General features: G+C 33.9%; 1 protein-coding gene across 3 annotated transcripts in view; it reads left to right on the plus strand.

Moving 5' to 3' along the window:
* Positions 1-330: 330 nt before the first annotated feature.
* LOC128991116 (uncharacterized) overlaps positions 331-16,762 on the plus strand; it is a 32,458-nt gene continuing 16,026 nt past the window's right edge. For all 3 annotated transcript variants that reach the window (XM_054413860.1, XM_054413861.1, XM_054413862.1), the window contains exons 1-3: positions 331-403; positions 11,618-11,753; positions 13,505-13,738. In XM_054413860.1, the coding sequence (XP_054269835.1) occupies positions 11,625-11,753; positions 13,505-13,738 (363 nt within the window). In that variant the 5' untranslated portion in view covers positions 331-403; positions 11,618-11,624. The remainder of the gene's footprint in view (positions 404-11,617; positions 11,754-13,504; positions 13,739-16,762) is intronic.

Raw genomic sequence — 16,762 nt, forward strand, 5'->3', positions numbered from 1 at the left:
ATTACGGTACAATATATTAACACTTTCGATAGTCTTTTTATTGGGTTTGTCAAATAAATACCAATAATTTTAAATACTTGACTAATGAGTTTTTTACACTTGTTCGTAACCCTTGTTTGTAAACAATCACACTACACCCTCAAGATACACCCTCTTCCATCTATTTCCAAACTAGTGCCAATCAAACCCGACGATCACATTATGTTCAAACCAATTGTTGCAATTATTGTAACCTTGCTGTCGATTTCGCCTGGATAGCAATAATACGGGGATAAAAGTATGAATGAAGGAGTACACTCGTTACTCAATACCCCCTCCACTGTTACTTAACCTCTCCAAGCTAGCAACTGCCGTCTCTCCAGTCGCGACTGAGTTTAACCACGACGCTGCTGCCATCGGACCGGTAAGTCCACATAGATAACTCTTATCTCTGCCTCCATTTTGAATAGGAATATTTTATTTAAAACATATATTGTGTATTTAATATTGTAATTTATGTTGGTTTAATGTCACGTAAATAGTGTACGATAAAGGTATTTCGGGTGGTTTTGGATTTGTTTTAATTAATCTTATTGGTCGATAATTTTTTAGATGTGCATATTTACCAGTGTGTTTAGTATGTGAGAGCTTGATTGCAGTTTAATTTGTTAAATTGGAAGATTTGGTGTGAGTTTTATTGAATTTTGAGTACAGAACCAAACTAATTAAACCTAACCATTATTTATACTGGACGATTGTAATTATTTATTGATTCATCACTGACGGCGTATTTACCAGACAACTTGTATATGTACAGCAACTTGTTTATTGAATATGTTTAATTATATTAAAATAATGTACATTTGCAAACCTACTTTTTATAGATTTGTTTATGGGTGTTTAATACTGTTCCCAGCTATTCAACACTTTAATTTTCACTCAACTAAATGTCAAAATCCATCCCAGACAGGACCAGATATTCCACGGTGGCGCAGCCGCAGCTTGTACAACTGGTTTCACTTTCATTTCCCTCGCACTCGTCATTACCCTATTATCGTAGGCGGTGAGGCTCTATCTCTATATTTTCAACAGTGGACCTTTCTTTATCTGGACCTCGGGTTCACTTTCTTCTTCCTCTCTTCTGATTCGGCCGATCCCACGCGTATCGTTACGTGAAGCCGTTGTAATGAGTTGTAAACCGCTCGTACGGCTCAATTAGTTTCCATGTAACCCGAATGCATTCAACAACGGTTTATGAAATTCGGCATGTAGTCGCTGGTTGATGAGAGTCACTTCTCATTAACCTTGGAAGTATTTTAAACACTAGTAGGCCTACATATTTTTTGTACTACAATCGCACTGCTCAAATTGAAAATAAGCTTAAACCGTATCCATCTTGTTTTTTGATAAAAAATTATATAAAATTGTGGAATTTGTCTCGAATGCCACTTTTCAAATCAGCCGTGACATGCGGTCCGGTCACCCTAGGCAAGTGTGCAAGCAGGTCAAGGCAACCGACCTGCTGATATTAAAGCCTGATGGACACTAATGAATCTTGGTGAAATTTAGTCTAGTCCAAATCGCTCTCAAATTTGTCGATCAAACATAGTGGTTGGCAATTTTTTATTGGCTTGTAATTGATGTAATTCTTTTTCGCATTGCAGAAGGGGAGATGGGTGGGGATGGAAAAGTTCAGGGTACTTTCGATTGACCTTGTGGAAGTAACATTTACCTTGAGATATTAAGTGACAGGTGTCTGATTAATGGTTGTAGATGTTGTGGGTTTTTCTTAAATTTATTGGATTTTTCGGTAATTAATAAATTTTTTCGTTACCATTAAAATTATTACTTGGGACTTATGAAATTGGACATTATGAGAAACTATAGGGACAAATGACACTATTTTTTATTTGCAGGTTTCAAATATTTCAGGTTTTTATTTCTTTCAATTTTAACCCTTGTAGCATACACGTGCCTGTTTCATTACCTTCATCGATTAAACTAGCAATAAGTTTCAAAAATTTTTTTGAAATTTTTGCAACACTTTGTTGAAATCTAAACCATTCTATTTTATCTTCACTCTAGCGCGATAAAAATCAATATTTAAGTTTTGGAATAAAAAATACTTTTATACAATTCCAACAATAAACTTGAGAACTGTTAAATGCCACTGGCTTGACGAGTTCAAAACAACAAGAGAGGCTGCAACACTAGGGACTAGTCAGTTTTCTCTTCGTGACCCGTCCTTTTGTAGCTTCCGCCTGCCGATCCTATCACAGGACTTTTACGACACATAATAGTAGCGTTAACGTTCAGCACGTCAGTACTTTGTAAAACTAAACTGTTAGCAGAACATTGTGATACCATGCTCAAAACCAGCTTGAAACTGACTCCGGAAATCTTATTTTGCAAGGACATTTTTTTAAATCAAAATAGTTAAAAAAAAACTCTTATAGAAAGACTAAGGAGTAATGAGTTGGAACATCTAAAAATACACCACATTCAAGGTCAACCGTATAACCTACTTTCAAACTAAGCAGTGATTATCATACAAGAAAAACAAAACGTAAATAGGATCTGGTTCTATATGTTGCTAAGTACATTCAACTTGACCTGAAAACAGATGGTAATCTTAAAATCAAATCCTCTAAATGTGTCAATGTACAAAAATTTCCATTGTTGACAATACCGCCTCGTACAGTTTTCAGTTGTAAATCTCGTTTTGACAAGTTCTCCCCTGATCTGTTTACCGAGATAGTCGATAGTGAGAGTGTAGTTAGTGTACAAGGGTAAGTCCGATCAGATGTTTTTCCCGTTGTTTGTGTGCCCGACGGTCAGCAAGGTCACTCCATCGCAACGTTGCCCAACCACTTCCTGAAATGAAGATTTCGCAAACTACAAAGCAGTTGTGGACGAAAACAATCATGTTAAAAATTGCCCGAAAGTTTTGCTAAATTGGAAATAAACTTGATAGCTACTAGATTTTGAAGACGGTGTAGAAGTGGAGGACTTTAAATAGCTATGGGCCTGTTTCACAATAAATTATAAGTAACAAGGTGTAACTTGAAAGTTGTAATTTCCATTAGATTTGTATTGGGTGATCAGCTGATTTAATAAAAATAATAGTTTGTAGTCTATTATGAAACTGATTGTGATAAAACTCAAGTTGGTTTTATGTCACTGTGATGCTCATCAAAATGGAATTATAATAGTAATCATCCCTGGAATTATTTTAACAAGCTGCATTGCAGGTGGTTTTCTTGAAAATGTAAAAATTTGGCTGCATTGGTAACTTTAAAACGCCAACAGCATGGGAAAAGGCAATACAATGCTGTCGTCCATGTTTGTGGATGTGATAGTTCTTAGGCATCCTGTAATGACATTGTTATAATGAATTTAAAAACCATTTCTTAAAATTGTGATATTTTGTAAGGACTTTCAATTAAAAACTTATTCAGTAAGGAAACGAAAGTATTTAAAATAATAAATTAAATGTATTGGCGCTCAATAAACTAAATGAATCATTGTTTTTTCTAATTAATTATTTGCAATTAAATATCGGACGAATTTTATTTAATGATAGTTCTTTCACCACTTTTAAACGAGTTATTAATGTATGCATCGACTGTATGAAATCTCACTCTTGTATGACTTATCATAGTAAATATAATGAGTCCGGTAAGGTCGTATATGCGTTATCAGCTCTAGTATATTGAGCCGGGGAGCGAGCTGGTCTAGTGGATAGAGCGTGGGACTTCGGAGTATGAGGTCCCGGGTTCAAAACCTGCCAAATCAACAATGCATTTTATCTAAGTGATAATGCCGTGACCCCTAGGTCTAGCCTGAAGCAATGTGAAAAACAATCCCGGGTTCGTGCCTAACGTCCTAGGAAAAAAGTAAATTCGTATGATTTCATACTACTACATACAGTATCATGTTAGCCATCTTATCTCCTTTTGGTGACTAGATACATATGAATACGGAGTGCCTGCATCAATTACACTCAAATTATAAAGTAATACTTGTAATTTTATGTTGGCCCTTTAGTCTAATGTGACAGCCGACTTAGCGGGGGATTTCTGAATTCGTCGCTCATTTAGGAATACCCAGGGGGGTTCGAGTAGATGAAGAAATTTATGCTACGGACACTAACGAAATTATCTCCTGAAACGTAAGGTTATTAAATTCTCCGTACACAGTTTCATACGATTTTATTTGGTGTGTAACTAATTACTTCCAAGATAAGTTGTATATAAAGTTTATGATTTAAACAATTAATATTTATTTATTTATTTATTAGTTATGAACTTGCAATAATAAACAATCAGTAATCCTCTTACAAATATCCTGTGTTTCAACAGTATATCGTTATCAATTAACCATATAACTATGGGCCTATATGGATGTCTGCAGGAAATCAATCGATTTCAGATAGTTAATGTAGGCCAGAACAAGACGTGTTATTAAGGCCAAGGACATCATGCTTGGTAATTATCTTTGCATGTGCAGTTTAAGTGTTGCACTCAGTGGTGCATCTTGCAACCAAAGACCTTGCACAGTTTTAATTACTAGTGTGTTAAAAACTACTTCAAATAATTATTCTTGATTACATTTCAAAGTAACGGAAATATTACAAAACTAGTCTTCGTCTTCATTACAACCACTGGTGAATTTGTAGCAAGATCATTTGAGTGTTGAGTTTGTAAAAATTCCAACTCGATGTGGAAAAAGAAACTTTCTGATTAACGAATGAGTCATGTAATTATAATTATTTTATTATTTCTAAATTAGTGGTGATAAACTGGGACTCAAAAACATAAAATTATTGCATTTTTGCTACTTTCAAGATAACAGTTTTAAAATAGTGTTTAAATTTAAAAATTGATGTCGTTAATACATAGTTTTAAAAATTTATTAGGCCCTAATGTGAAACCTGGTGAAGGCGTCCATTTTCCATAACAAATTGGATGTACAAACTCACTATTTGCTGCTGTTGGGCTTGGACATAGATGTGTTTGACCAGTTTTGTATTGACATTTTTATAGTATTGCAATATTTTATTTTGGAAGGAATCCAGTTACCTACTATTTGTCCAATTAGAGTTTCTAATTTAGTTAACTAAATAATTTAGACATTTTGCTATACAAAATTTAAAATATATTGCGTTACTTTTGTAGCGGCTTATTTTACTGGTGCCAACCTTTCGTGTTTTTTCCAAATCGATTTAACTTTCCAGAATAGTTAATTGAATAATTTAGTTTCTTGTACTTTTTTTACCACTTCTTAAATTGAAAGTAATGTCGACCTAGACCTAAATCACAAATATAACATAGAAATGGTTGATGTGTTACCTACGCATTATGTTAATCCAAATTTCGTTCCAATGCTCTATATATCAGAAACCATTTTACTAAAATAGTTTGAAGATCTTATGGAAATTAAATGCTCATAATCATAAAATTACGCTTTTTATTTCTAAACATTAATTGTTTTAACATTAATTATTGTAGTGATTGAGTATACTATCAGAGTATTTGGGTGCAGTGTAACTATTCAACATTTTTAATATTCTAAGAGTTATTCTCCTAGAGAGTTTTAATTCCCCTGATATGTCGAAGTCGTGTGATGTTTTGTCCCAAAAAGGCCACGTTTTACCTCACCCAGCAGGATTGTACAGCTGGTATGTTGCAATAGTGACGGCCACTTAATGATAGTGTCCATTATTAGCAACACCCTTGTGCAGAAAGCGTGCAAATACGCAACCTTCCACTCGACGCGAAGTTTTATCATATTGATTATGTCTTGATTATAAAAATTATAACAGTCTCCCCTCTCTGACCATTGCAATAGGTCAAAGAGGAATGAGGAGTAAGTATTGTAGTACAGGTAGTTGTTATTGTTGTATAACCACTTTCTAACATATTTATAATGCTGAATATCATACATATAATAGTGTATTATTTCAGGGTGTCTCATTGCATTTTTTCAATTTTATCGTTGCTGGAAAACATTTTAAATAAATAAATTTTAATTAGTGCTTTAGTGCTCATTATTTACGGATGAGAAAGATCTAACACTTATACTTTTCCAATATAAGAAACTATTACATATAAAATATTATATTATTACATACACTACATCATAATATGTACATAAATAGTTATTTTGAGTCCCTTAGACTCATACATGTACAGAAAGAATTGTCACTTTGCATAAGTGTTGAATATGTCCTATTACATTTTTATGGTTTGATTTTAAAACTTGCATCTTGATTTTTCTTAACAGTTACTGTGGGGGGGGGGGGGGTTTATGATTTACGTAAACATTTGATCTTATTTATAGTAAAAATATGCAAAGTGTGTAGCTGAATATTTAAGTTTGCAACTCTGGGAAGAGAAAAGTAATTTAAAGTCAATAAAATTCCATACTTAGGCTGTTTTGTACTGAATATACATACACACATTCGATGGAAAAAATAGGTAATTTCTCAAATTTATACAACGTTCAACCATAACGTATGTTCAACTTCCATTAGAAATGTCTATCCACTTGTAGTAATTTAGTTCATATCAGTCAATACTTCCAACAATAGTCCATCTCCTTATAACGACGTTTTAACCTTTTACGTGATTTAATTCCCATCTACAGTAAAACCCCGTACTTCCCCGAGAGTTAGATGCGGTAATAATTCAGTTAGCGAATAATTAAACTTAGAAAAGAAAGTGGCTGTACCAGTCAGCTGTGCCATGAGAGATGCTCTAATTACGTAACGGAGATACAGAGATCTGCAGCGTGACACGTCACTGTGACGTTTACGTAACGGAGGAACTCCCGCGCACGCGAGGTCACGTTATGGTCAGGAGCATTGCGTCTGAGGTGCAAAAAACTAAAAACATCAGCTGTTGTTGCGAGATCTCCGAGATTATCTTCTTCAACCGGTGAAGTTTATGAGATAAGGCTCATCAAGCACGAGTGGGTTGAAAATTTCATTGTAGTATGAATAGCCCCCGGATTTCGTCCTTGTACACACCTGATGATGACCTCTTAGCAGGTAGAAACTACAGTAGTTGTGGAATACAACAATTTGAATGCCAAAATCAGGTATTTAATCCACTATGATAGAAAATGATTTCAAATGTAAAGTGGGTTTGTGTAAGTTATTATACGCGATGTTAAAGAAAATAGTATGCTGTTTTCTTCAATTTTGCATGTCAGGGCCTCCAAAAGGCTACTACCTATAAACCTCTTGATGATTTTGAGTTATGTTAGGCTAGGTTGTTTTGTTAACACTAATAATATTAAGCAAATTACATTTTCTCTTTTGACTTTTACATATTGTACTGATATTCTTTTCGTACTAGAATCTCGTGTATGAAAAAAATAAAATATTTTTAGTTCGGGTAAAATCCTAAATTTGCTAAATGAAAATATAATTAAGTAGATCAACAGTGCAGAAGTTAAAACATTTTGATACAGACTTAAGATTTACCTAAATGCAAAGAAGAATTTTATGACATTGATTAGGGCCTAATGAATAAATAAAACAAAAAACAAATCCTCCAAATAAAAACGTTTAAAAGAACACAAAGATACATTCCATAAAACACTCCAGTCTTCATAAATTATCAACACGCAACTAGCTGCTTATACTTAAGAAATATTTGGTTTTACGTTATAAATCAATTCAAATATTGTTACACAAGAGTTTTGCATGAAATACAGCTTGTATAGTCTCAGCCTAATATAAATTGTAAATTGACAAGTTTTCCTTCACATTTTGAACGGTGTTAGAGACGACTTCACTAATGCGGATTTCGTCAGCGGAAGAGATGAACTTTTGGATTGTTTCGTGAAGACTGTTGACCTTACTGCCGGGTCTGCTGTAACTCTAGGCTTTCTGTGTCATTCTTTGCAACACGTGACACTTTTTACTCTCTTGGAAAATTACTGTTTGTTTTAACAAACTCATACTCTTTGAATTTAATGTAAGATGCCAACTACAGCAATCCAATGGTCAATGAAGCTACGTAAATAGCACAGAGCATCGGTGATACCAACCGTTAAGGTCTCCAGCTTGAAATTATAATTCTGACTACAACTAGGTTTATTAACAGAGTGCTTTGACTAATCAATTTCTTAGTTAATTTTATTTGATTTAACAGTATAAGGATGTTGTCTCGTACAGTTCAAAGGTCCCTAATAGTCATCAACATGTCCCGGGAACAATCTGTCGTGTGTTCGGATTAAATTTTTTCACGGATAAGAACAATCTACTTGTATATTGTTCCTAGTTAAATCTCATCGATTTAAATAGTACTTAAAATATCGAAGGTGCTACTTAGATTAACAGGTCCACCATTAATTCTACTTAATTCAAGTCCATCATTCATCGTACTTTCATCACTCGTAAAGATTTATGAGTATTTGAGTTAGAAAATGGCAAGATAACCAGAGAGAGACGAAAAAGGTTGATTTAGGTTTTTGCCTTTTATTGACTACTGTTTTTCTACACATTTAATCAACTTATTTGCACTAAAAGGTTAATGCAGGTTTAATGCAGAATAAAAGGTTTGGGTTGTACATTAGTAGCTGATTAATAGTTATAACAAATACTGTAACATAAATTATTTCAAAAACCTTGAAGAAAAATGAAATATTTATTTAATTTTATGTAACTTTTTTATATGTAACTTTTTTATAACCTAGTTGCAGTATAATTTTAAAATGTAAGCGTCTTTAAAAATCTTCAAAAGGATAAGCCTTATTATGAAATCTCCCAGTATGCTAATTTTAAAACAATCAAAATTAATAAACAACCAGTATAAATAGTTGAGCTATTTATTTCTTCCAAAAAGGCTTGTTCCAAAAAGGCAAATTGGTTGATTAAGATGGTGTGTTAAATTTTCGGAATCATTTCTTAAGCTATCATGCTGGATTTTTTGACTAAATAAATAAAAACTGTGTTTACAATGTTCATAAAGTAATTTTTTTCTCGGACAAATTCTTAGGGAAGCTATTTTAATGTCGGTTTTCATAATTGATTAAGTCTGAAATAGTAATTTTGAATCTGCAAATATATATATCGTATGTAATTCAGTAGCATGCTACTGTCCAAAGATGTAGACGTAACAAAATCTTTATTCAAGTATACTTACATTCACCCTTTATCCGTTTTTCTTTATCTATTTTTATCCGTTTTTGTCCGTTATGTCCGTCCGGATCTTTATTCGTTTTTACTTACGAAAATTAGCTATACCAATAGAAAGGCTAACAGTACAAAGCCAACTACGTTGTAATTGTGTCAGAATGCTTAACTTTCAAAGATTGTAAAAGGCATAAAGCTACAAATAAAAATGTCTTTTAAATACAATTGCACTTCTCACCATTGTTCACACACTGACGTACGTTCACATGTGTGCGTACGTACGCGTATGTATGTTGGTATGCGTATGGAGTGCAGCTACGTAACTTGAGCAGGACCTTGTTACGTCACAATCATGTACCTACTGACCCACTGTACGTTATCCCCCCTTCTCCCCCCTACATAACAATGTCTGACATGCATCATCGGAAAATTGAGGTGACAGATTGACTTTTTGTGACGTCAAACAATTCGATTGGTTCACCATTGTTCTCACATAAACCTTTGGAGGTATTCAACGTATTCAACGTTCCTTTGGTTCATTAGATTGGTTGATTAATTTATTTGGCCTAATTCCTAATATATTTGACGGAAGGATAAAAAATAGCATTCCTACTTTGCACAACTCTTGGACGTTATCAGCTGTTTCGAAATACTATTTTGATGAAAGAGAATACTGTTTTGTAGTGTACAACGGTACAACTCACTAACTTCGGTCATATAGGTTCAAAGTTATACTTTAGATTTCATAGGTAACCTATCAATTTGTTTAGTTATAGCACTGTCAACACACATGAAAAATCAATAAGTTTTAACACATATTCAAGGAAAGAATAAAACAATATATGGCAGAGGTACGGTAAAACGTGTCATTCACCATTGGGTCTGGTGATGATTGGAGTGTCAAATCGAAATCGATCACCACTTAACATCTTTTATATGTATTTACCATCTTGTGAGTTTACAGTTTAACAGTTTAAGTGTAAATAATGCTTGAAGAGTGATATTAGACGTATTAATATTTACTTTCTGTATATTTAATTATAGGTACAATCAAGAAGCTATCCAGGTAAAAATAAAAGAGTTATCTTATCAAAGTACACTATTTAAAAGGTTGTAGCTTTAATAGTTGCTTCAACAGGTCTATGTAATTTTATTATTAGTGTCATTAAAGATCTTATAAAGTAGTGAATGGTAAATAATATTAGTTTACAGACGATAAATCGATTTCAATAACGTATTGAAGTAATATAACTTGTGTCCATCAAGTAACTCAATAAAAAAGTCCTTAGAAACTTTTTCAAAATAAATATAACACATAATCCAAACTGCTATTAATTTGAATTCACTTACATCTCACAATTAAAGATATGAGTCAATTACGTACCGTTACTATTTTCTATGTGCATCTTTCTCTTAGTCATTGTTGTGACTGATATGGTCTATGGAGCTTGCAGACCACTTCATGGTCGGTCTACGCGAGAAATGTCTACCATTCTACGGAACATTGAACATTGACCAGCTAAGTGATCTAACAACATGGTTGGTTTGTCATACTCCGAATCAACTGAGCGTTTCAACAATGTATGTTAATAGACGAGTGAAATGTATGTTTAAGGATTACAAAACTTATATTAGGCTTGGTTCACACTTAGGCCTTAGTCTTTTGTTCAAAATAACGTCTCATTTACTTGGAAATAAAGTTAGGAGTGAGTGAATGGTTACAACAATCATGTGGGCGTTATGATTTCCTAAACGTGCTCCTGTAGCATAGAAGTACGGTGCTTCAACTCTGGACCAATCATATCTCAATTCCAACCCCAAGTAAATGTGCAGGAATGAAACATATATACAATTGTGTAATGTCTTTTTCACCACACTATGATGTTTTTGGCTTTATTAAATACGTTAATTGGTGGCTGAAAGTTACGTTTTTCTGGCCATGCCAGCTGTCATTGTAATTTGGGGACCGAGCAGGTTTTTACAGGCCGGGGCCGCAAAATCAGCTGTCCGCTTACTTACTTAAAACATGAATGCATTTTAAATACACAATCAAAATTCATAGCATTTTAATAGAATTGTATTATTGTCACCGTTGCCTAGCAACTATTTATTTTTATTTTTGCTGATTCCTCAAATTATTTCTTTACATAACCTTAAAGTTGTAGTTGTGTTGACTATCAGTGTGCATTATTATAGTGGTGAATAGTGGTAATAGGGTATAGTGTGGTGAAAAATAGCGTTCGTACCACGGACCGAAATGGTTTTGAAGCTCTCGATTGATTTAAGTTCTCGACTTCGTCACGTACTTAAAAACTATCTCGAGCCGGCAAAACCTCATTTTCGGCCCTAGGTACGAAATATACTATTAATACTGTATCGTGCTAAAAATTGTGATGAGAAACTGCAATCAAACTTCGTATATTATTTTGCGTGTTTAGGTTGCCTGTAGTTAAAAAATAAATCAGTTTGTAATGTGGGCAATTTTTGTTTCAGAAACATCATGGGGTCCTGGCATACAATAGTTATAGGACTTACCTTTGCCTGCTCGGCAATCTCTCTGCCACAGAACTACTACAACTATAACTACAATTACGATGACTACGAGAGAGGAAGGGTCGCATACATTAGGGTGAGTCGATGATTCACTAACATTAAAATAGTCTTTCGTAAAATGGACGTGATACAAAAGAAGTAATAACAAACAAAATACCCCCGCCGCAGCAAACCTGCCGACTAAGCGAATTTCCATTTGTGTGAATTGATTTTCAGTTAAATATATTTTAATAACATTAGGTTTAACGAGTACCTAGGTTTGCTGCTACAAGGAAACTAATAAAGTGTGTTTTTGAGTAAAATATTGATAGCTTAGTACAAAATAAATAAATTTGCCAAGTTTGATCAAAATATATTCATAAACAAGCAAACTACAACATTTGACAATATTCTCCATAAGAATAACACAGGAATATTAAATTTACAATTTTTTTAATTTTCTCCGTTACTTATAATCGAACAAAAATACTTTTATATACTAAATTATTTGTTTTTTTAAGCTCTTTAAAAAGGTCTAAAGAGAAATTGGGAAATTTTGTGTTTTGAGGGTCAAAAGTGAGAAAAACCAATTTTTACCCCATAAAACCCCCCGTAAAGCCCCGTTCCCATGGTCCGATCGTGCTGGTTCGCGAACTCATTCAAGTTTATCCTGCTTTACACCTTTAAACCAAATTTCATCAAAATCGGACAAAAATTACTCAAGTTATCGCGTTCACGGACGTATATATATATATATATATACCCCCGCCGCAGCAAACCTGCCGACTAGGCGAATTTCCATTTGTCTGAATTGATTTTCAGTTAAATATATTTTAATAACATTAGGTTTAACGAGTACCTAGGTTTGCTGCTACAAGGAAACTAATATAGTGTGTTTTTGAGTAAAATATTGATAGCTTAGTACAAAATAAATAAATTTGCCAAGTTTGATCAAAATATATTCATAAACAATCAAACTACAACATTTGACAATATTCTCCATAAGAATAACATGGGAATTTTAAATTTACAATTTTTTTAATTTTCTCCGTTACTAATAATCGAACAAAAATACTTTTATATACTAAATTATTTGTTTTTTTAAGCTCTTTAAAAAGGTCTAAAGATAAATTGGGAAATTTTGTGTTTTGAGGGTCAAAAGTGAGAAAAACCAATTTTTACCCCATACAACCCCCCGTAAAGCCCCGTTCCCATGGTCCGATCGTGCTGGTTCGCGAACTCATTCAAGTTTATCCTGCTTTACACCTTTAAACCAAATTTCATCAAAATCGGACAAAAATTACTCAAGTTATCGCGTTCACGGACGTATATATATATATATATATATATATATATATATATATATGTATGTATGTCTATATATATATACATATATAAAAATTTGAACGTATAGTGTTTTTGGCCTCTGGGGACATCAAAATGAAAAAGTAAATCGGTCCCGGGTCTAGGTCTTACCGTGCCACCTACGGTAATAGCTACTTCCCTATAGGGAAATTCGCTAACAACATTAATATTGAAACTCAGTAATGCAAGATAATACAGAAAATATACAAAGTGATTATCAATTAATTTAATCCATGATTTTGCTACGTTGATAAAGATAATTCCCTAATTGTAACACAGATTTATATATGATATACAGAAAATAAAATCTTGACCAACGAACTGTTGTTATATCTTCCTTCTTAAAAAAAACCTAATCAAGTCTAATTAATCAAGTGCCAACATACTGTAATGCCTTACCCACATCTTGAACATTATGAATACGTTTACTCTTTTACCCTCCCTTACGTTTACACTTTTTCTAACAACCCTGTGATGTCCCAGAGGCTGGAGGAGGACGTGGAGAGGACGGCGCGGTCTGGCAGAGCGGCGGACGCCCTCGTCCTAGAGGACCGGTTAGAGGACTCCATCCTGGAGCACGCCAGAGACGATGTCGCCAGGGACTCCCAAGACCCTGCCAGAGCAGCCAGGGACCTCAGGGAGTTACAGGACGAGTGGAGGAGGGATAAGCGTGCCGTCGACTTCATCTCCGGCCTCGTCGGCTCTAGCAGCGGGGGAGTAAGTAGTTTATTCATTTTTCAAAATCATTTAGGGATGTAATTATTTTGCCATCCTCAATTAAATGATGTCAAAATCACTTCAATTTATGTTTTGTTTGGTAAGACGGCGCCTCAGTCAGTATTGCTACGACTTACGAATCCATCTCACCGATGTTTTGGGATATCATCCTGGTAACTGCGACTAAAATTCTCAGTACAGATCCTTCTTTTACCATACCGGCTCACCTTTTGATTTGAGGAATACATTCCACACACAACCCGAAGGCCTATTTTGACGGGAAAAAGCAAAACCTCGATGGATTTTCCTATAATATCTTAACTTAAACTTAACTTAACGTTTTTCCATATAAAAAATAAATTATTCAAAAGATTTAAGACCCAACTAAAATAATGAATCCTTTTTTAAATTCTATATTTAGCATTCGTCATACATTTAGAAAAAATGACTTAAACGTGTGTTAACTGATGAACGAGGTTAAATAACGCAATCAAGCATAGTAAAAAACATAAGGTGACAGTGTGAGAAATAAAGTGCACTTCAGAAATTTTACGAACAGTTTTGAAGGATACAAATTTCTTCCAACTTAGGATCACACATCAGTTTTAGTAAAAGCATTTGAAATCTAAAATAATTGTATAAGGTCATACATTTTGGGTAGAACTATGTCTTAGTGTAGGCCTAACTGTAGCGGTGTTTGAATTTTACAGTCGTATCCAGGGAATGTAGCTCTGGTAGTCGCACATTATAATGACTGTTTGGGAAAATAAGGTGTTAAATGGCACTAAAGTAAGATTAACACCAGGTTTTATAGGTCCCGGTTCTGTCGAAAGAAGTTAAATAGTTTCGAGGCCGTTGAACAATAAACTCATCCAGGAAAACTACGGAATGTCGTGAACCGACAGTGATCAGGGGTCAAATATTTTCAAACCAACTAAGTCCTAATAATATAAGAATAAATAAAATTGCCAAAATTTATACCAGTAATGAAATTATTTTCTCAATATTACCAAAGATTCACACATGATCGAAGAACAGGAACAATAATAATTTTATTCACCATTGTTTATCTGAAATGTATTATTTTATAACTGGAGATAATTTACACTTTTTGAGTTGTTTATTACACGTATATGGCCTTGCTTTCATTATTCAAGATCAAAATTTATGACAAAAAAGCAACACTTGGGCCAAGGCCGTCTGGAATTTCACTCCTTTAGTTTTTGTAAATACTGAATCTACTCTTGATTGGCGCGTTATTAAACCCACAATTTTATGTGATTGGCTTATAAGCAGTGGAATTCTTAATACCGCGTTTTTTTAGAGTAATAGGTTTGGTTTTATTTCACCCTTATGTGTAGCTTAGTAATTTGATTGGTAATTAATTTACTGACATATGTAGTAGCATGGCAACTTAGATAGCCAAGATCCATTTAAATGTTCTTTTGTAAGTTTGTACGCACCTTTTGCATGTTTTAAATGGTTTATATGAGTCTATTATGTGTATTTAGGCTCAATTTTCAAGAATTGCGTTATTTCGTTTATCTTGTACAATATAATGTATCCGGGATGGTCTAAGTCAATAAAATAACCAGTTTGATCAACTTTCACAATCCCCATATAAACTAGAAGTTCTCCTCAAAGGTTTTAATTATTTAAATTTTTATCTTTAGAATACGTAACTAATCACAAATCACCTCGGTTCAATAAGGTAAAATGCAAAAAAAAGCAAAAAAAACACCAGGACAAAAAACTACATAACCATAGAAGACAAACGTATCATCCAATAGACTCGCTACTCGCCTCCATGATTAGCGGTACATACAGTTACCTACAGCTGTTATCACACCGCTGCTGACGTTATCACAAGGTCACACACATGGTAGGGAGGGGGGGAGGTCACAGACCTAAGACCCGTCTGTCCGGTCTGTAGTTATGAAACGAGCACAGCCACTTTCATTGCTCCTATTCGAACGATATGCTTTTGCAACTTATACCTGGGCGCCCACAAAAACATGTAAATACATAGAGCTGCTGCTTGAACAATATTGATGTCTTTGGTTTTGTTAAGTAAGAGTTTGCAAAATTATAACTGATTTGGCGTTGATATCCGTAGATATTTGACACGAAGTTAAGTTTGCACATAGCTGCACATTTGCCTGACGATGTATACGAAAATTAGAACAAACTAAAATTAAAATAGTTTATTCAGCTAAAAATAAACAAAATAATTTCAAGTTTCATTTAATAAGTCAGAAACGGTATGAACCGTAAACATAAACAAAAATGACGCCATTGGCCTGAATAATATAAAACTAGTGGCCTGTAGGGGCCATAGCCCCTAATTTGGACTACAATAAAAAATACCATATATAAAAAGACAAATATTCGAAATATATTTTTAAAATTATCAATTTTATGTTACTTAAAATTAACAGTGTTTCTTGATTTATATCTTGGTTTTCCTTCCGTTGGAGTCGTATATTAGTTGCTTCTGATGTGTCAATGAAATACAATTGTAAAATAATGATTAAATCAATAACACAACATATTAACAAATGGAAACGTGCACACGGTTTGGCCTGAGGACAAACCGTGGACATATTTTCTAGTTTAAAATTGAGGATTTGTTTTGTAATCTTACGAATTCTGTTATGGTTTCCATTTTGAGAACCAAATGTAAAGGTTAACATTATTATTAATTATTATGAAGGCAACTCCCCATTTTGCGGTAGTAAGTCAGAAATATATCTATGAATTTGTCCCTGAATTTTAAGACAGTAAGGCCCATTTCCCGGAATCTCTTTTTGTGTAGCGGAAAGTGACGTAAAAGCCATTGAACTGTTGTATTGCCTTATGTTTTTTATGAAGTTCGAATCATGAAAAAACAGTTCTTTTAGTTTGTCATTTACTTGTGGTTGTGGCATGTCCATTGTGGCAACATGCGTTGAAATGTCCGTTTGTGGCCTCCTCTGCGAAGTGAAATGCGCCACAATGCATGCAAGTGCTATAAGAGGGCCTAGA

Source organism: Macrosteles quadrilineatus, unplaced genomic scaffold (assembly GCF_028750875.1).
Source record: "Macrosteles quadrilineatus isolate MER2022 unplaced genomic scaffold, UCM_ALF_1.0 Scaffold_3__2_contigs__length_128488019, whole genome shotgun sequence".
Classification (NCBI taxonomy): domain Eukaryota; kingdom Metazoa; phylum Arthropoda; class Insecta; order Hemiptera; family Cicadellidae; genus Macrosteles; species Macrosteles quadrilineatus.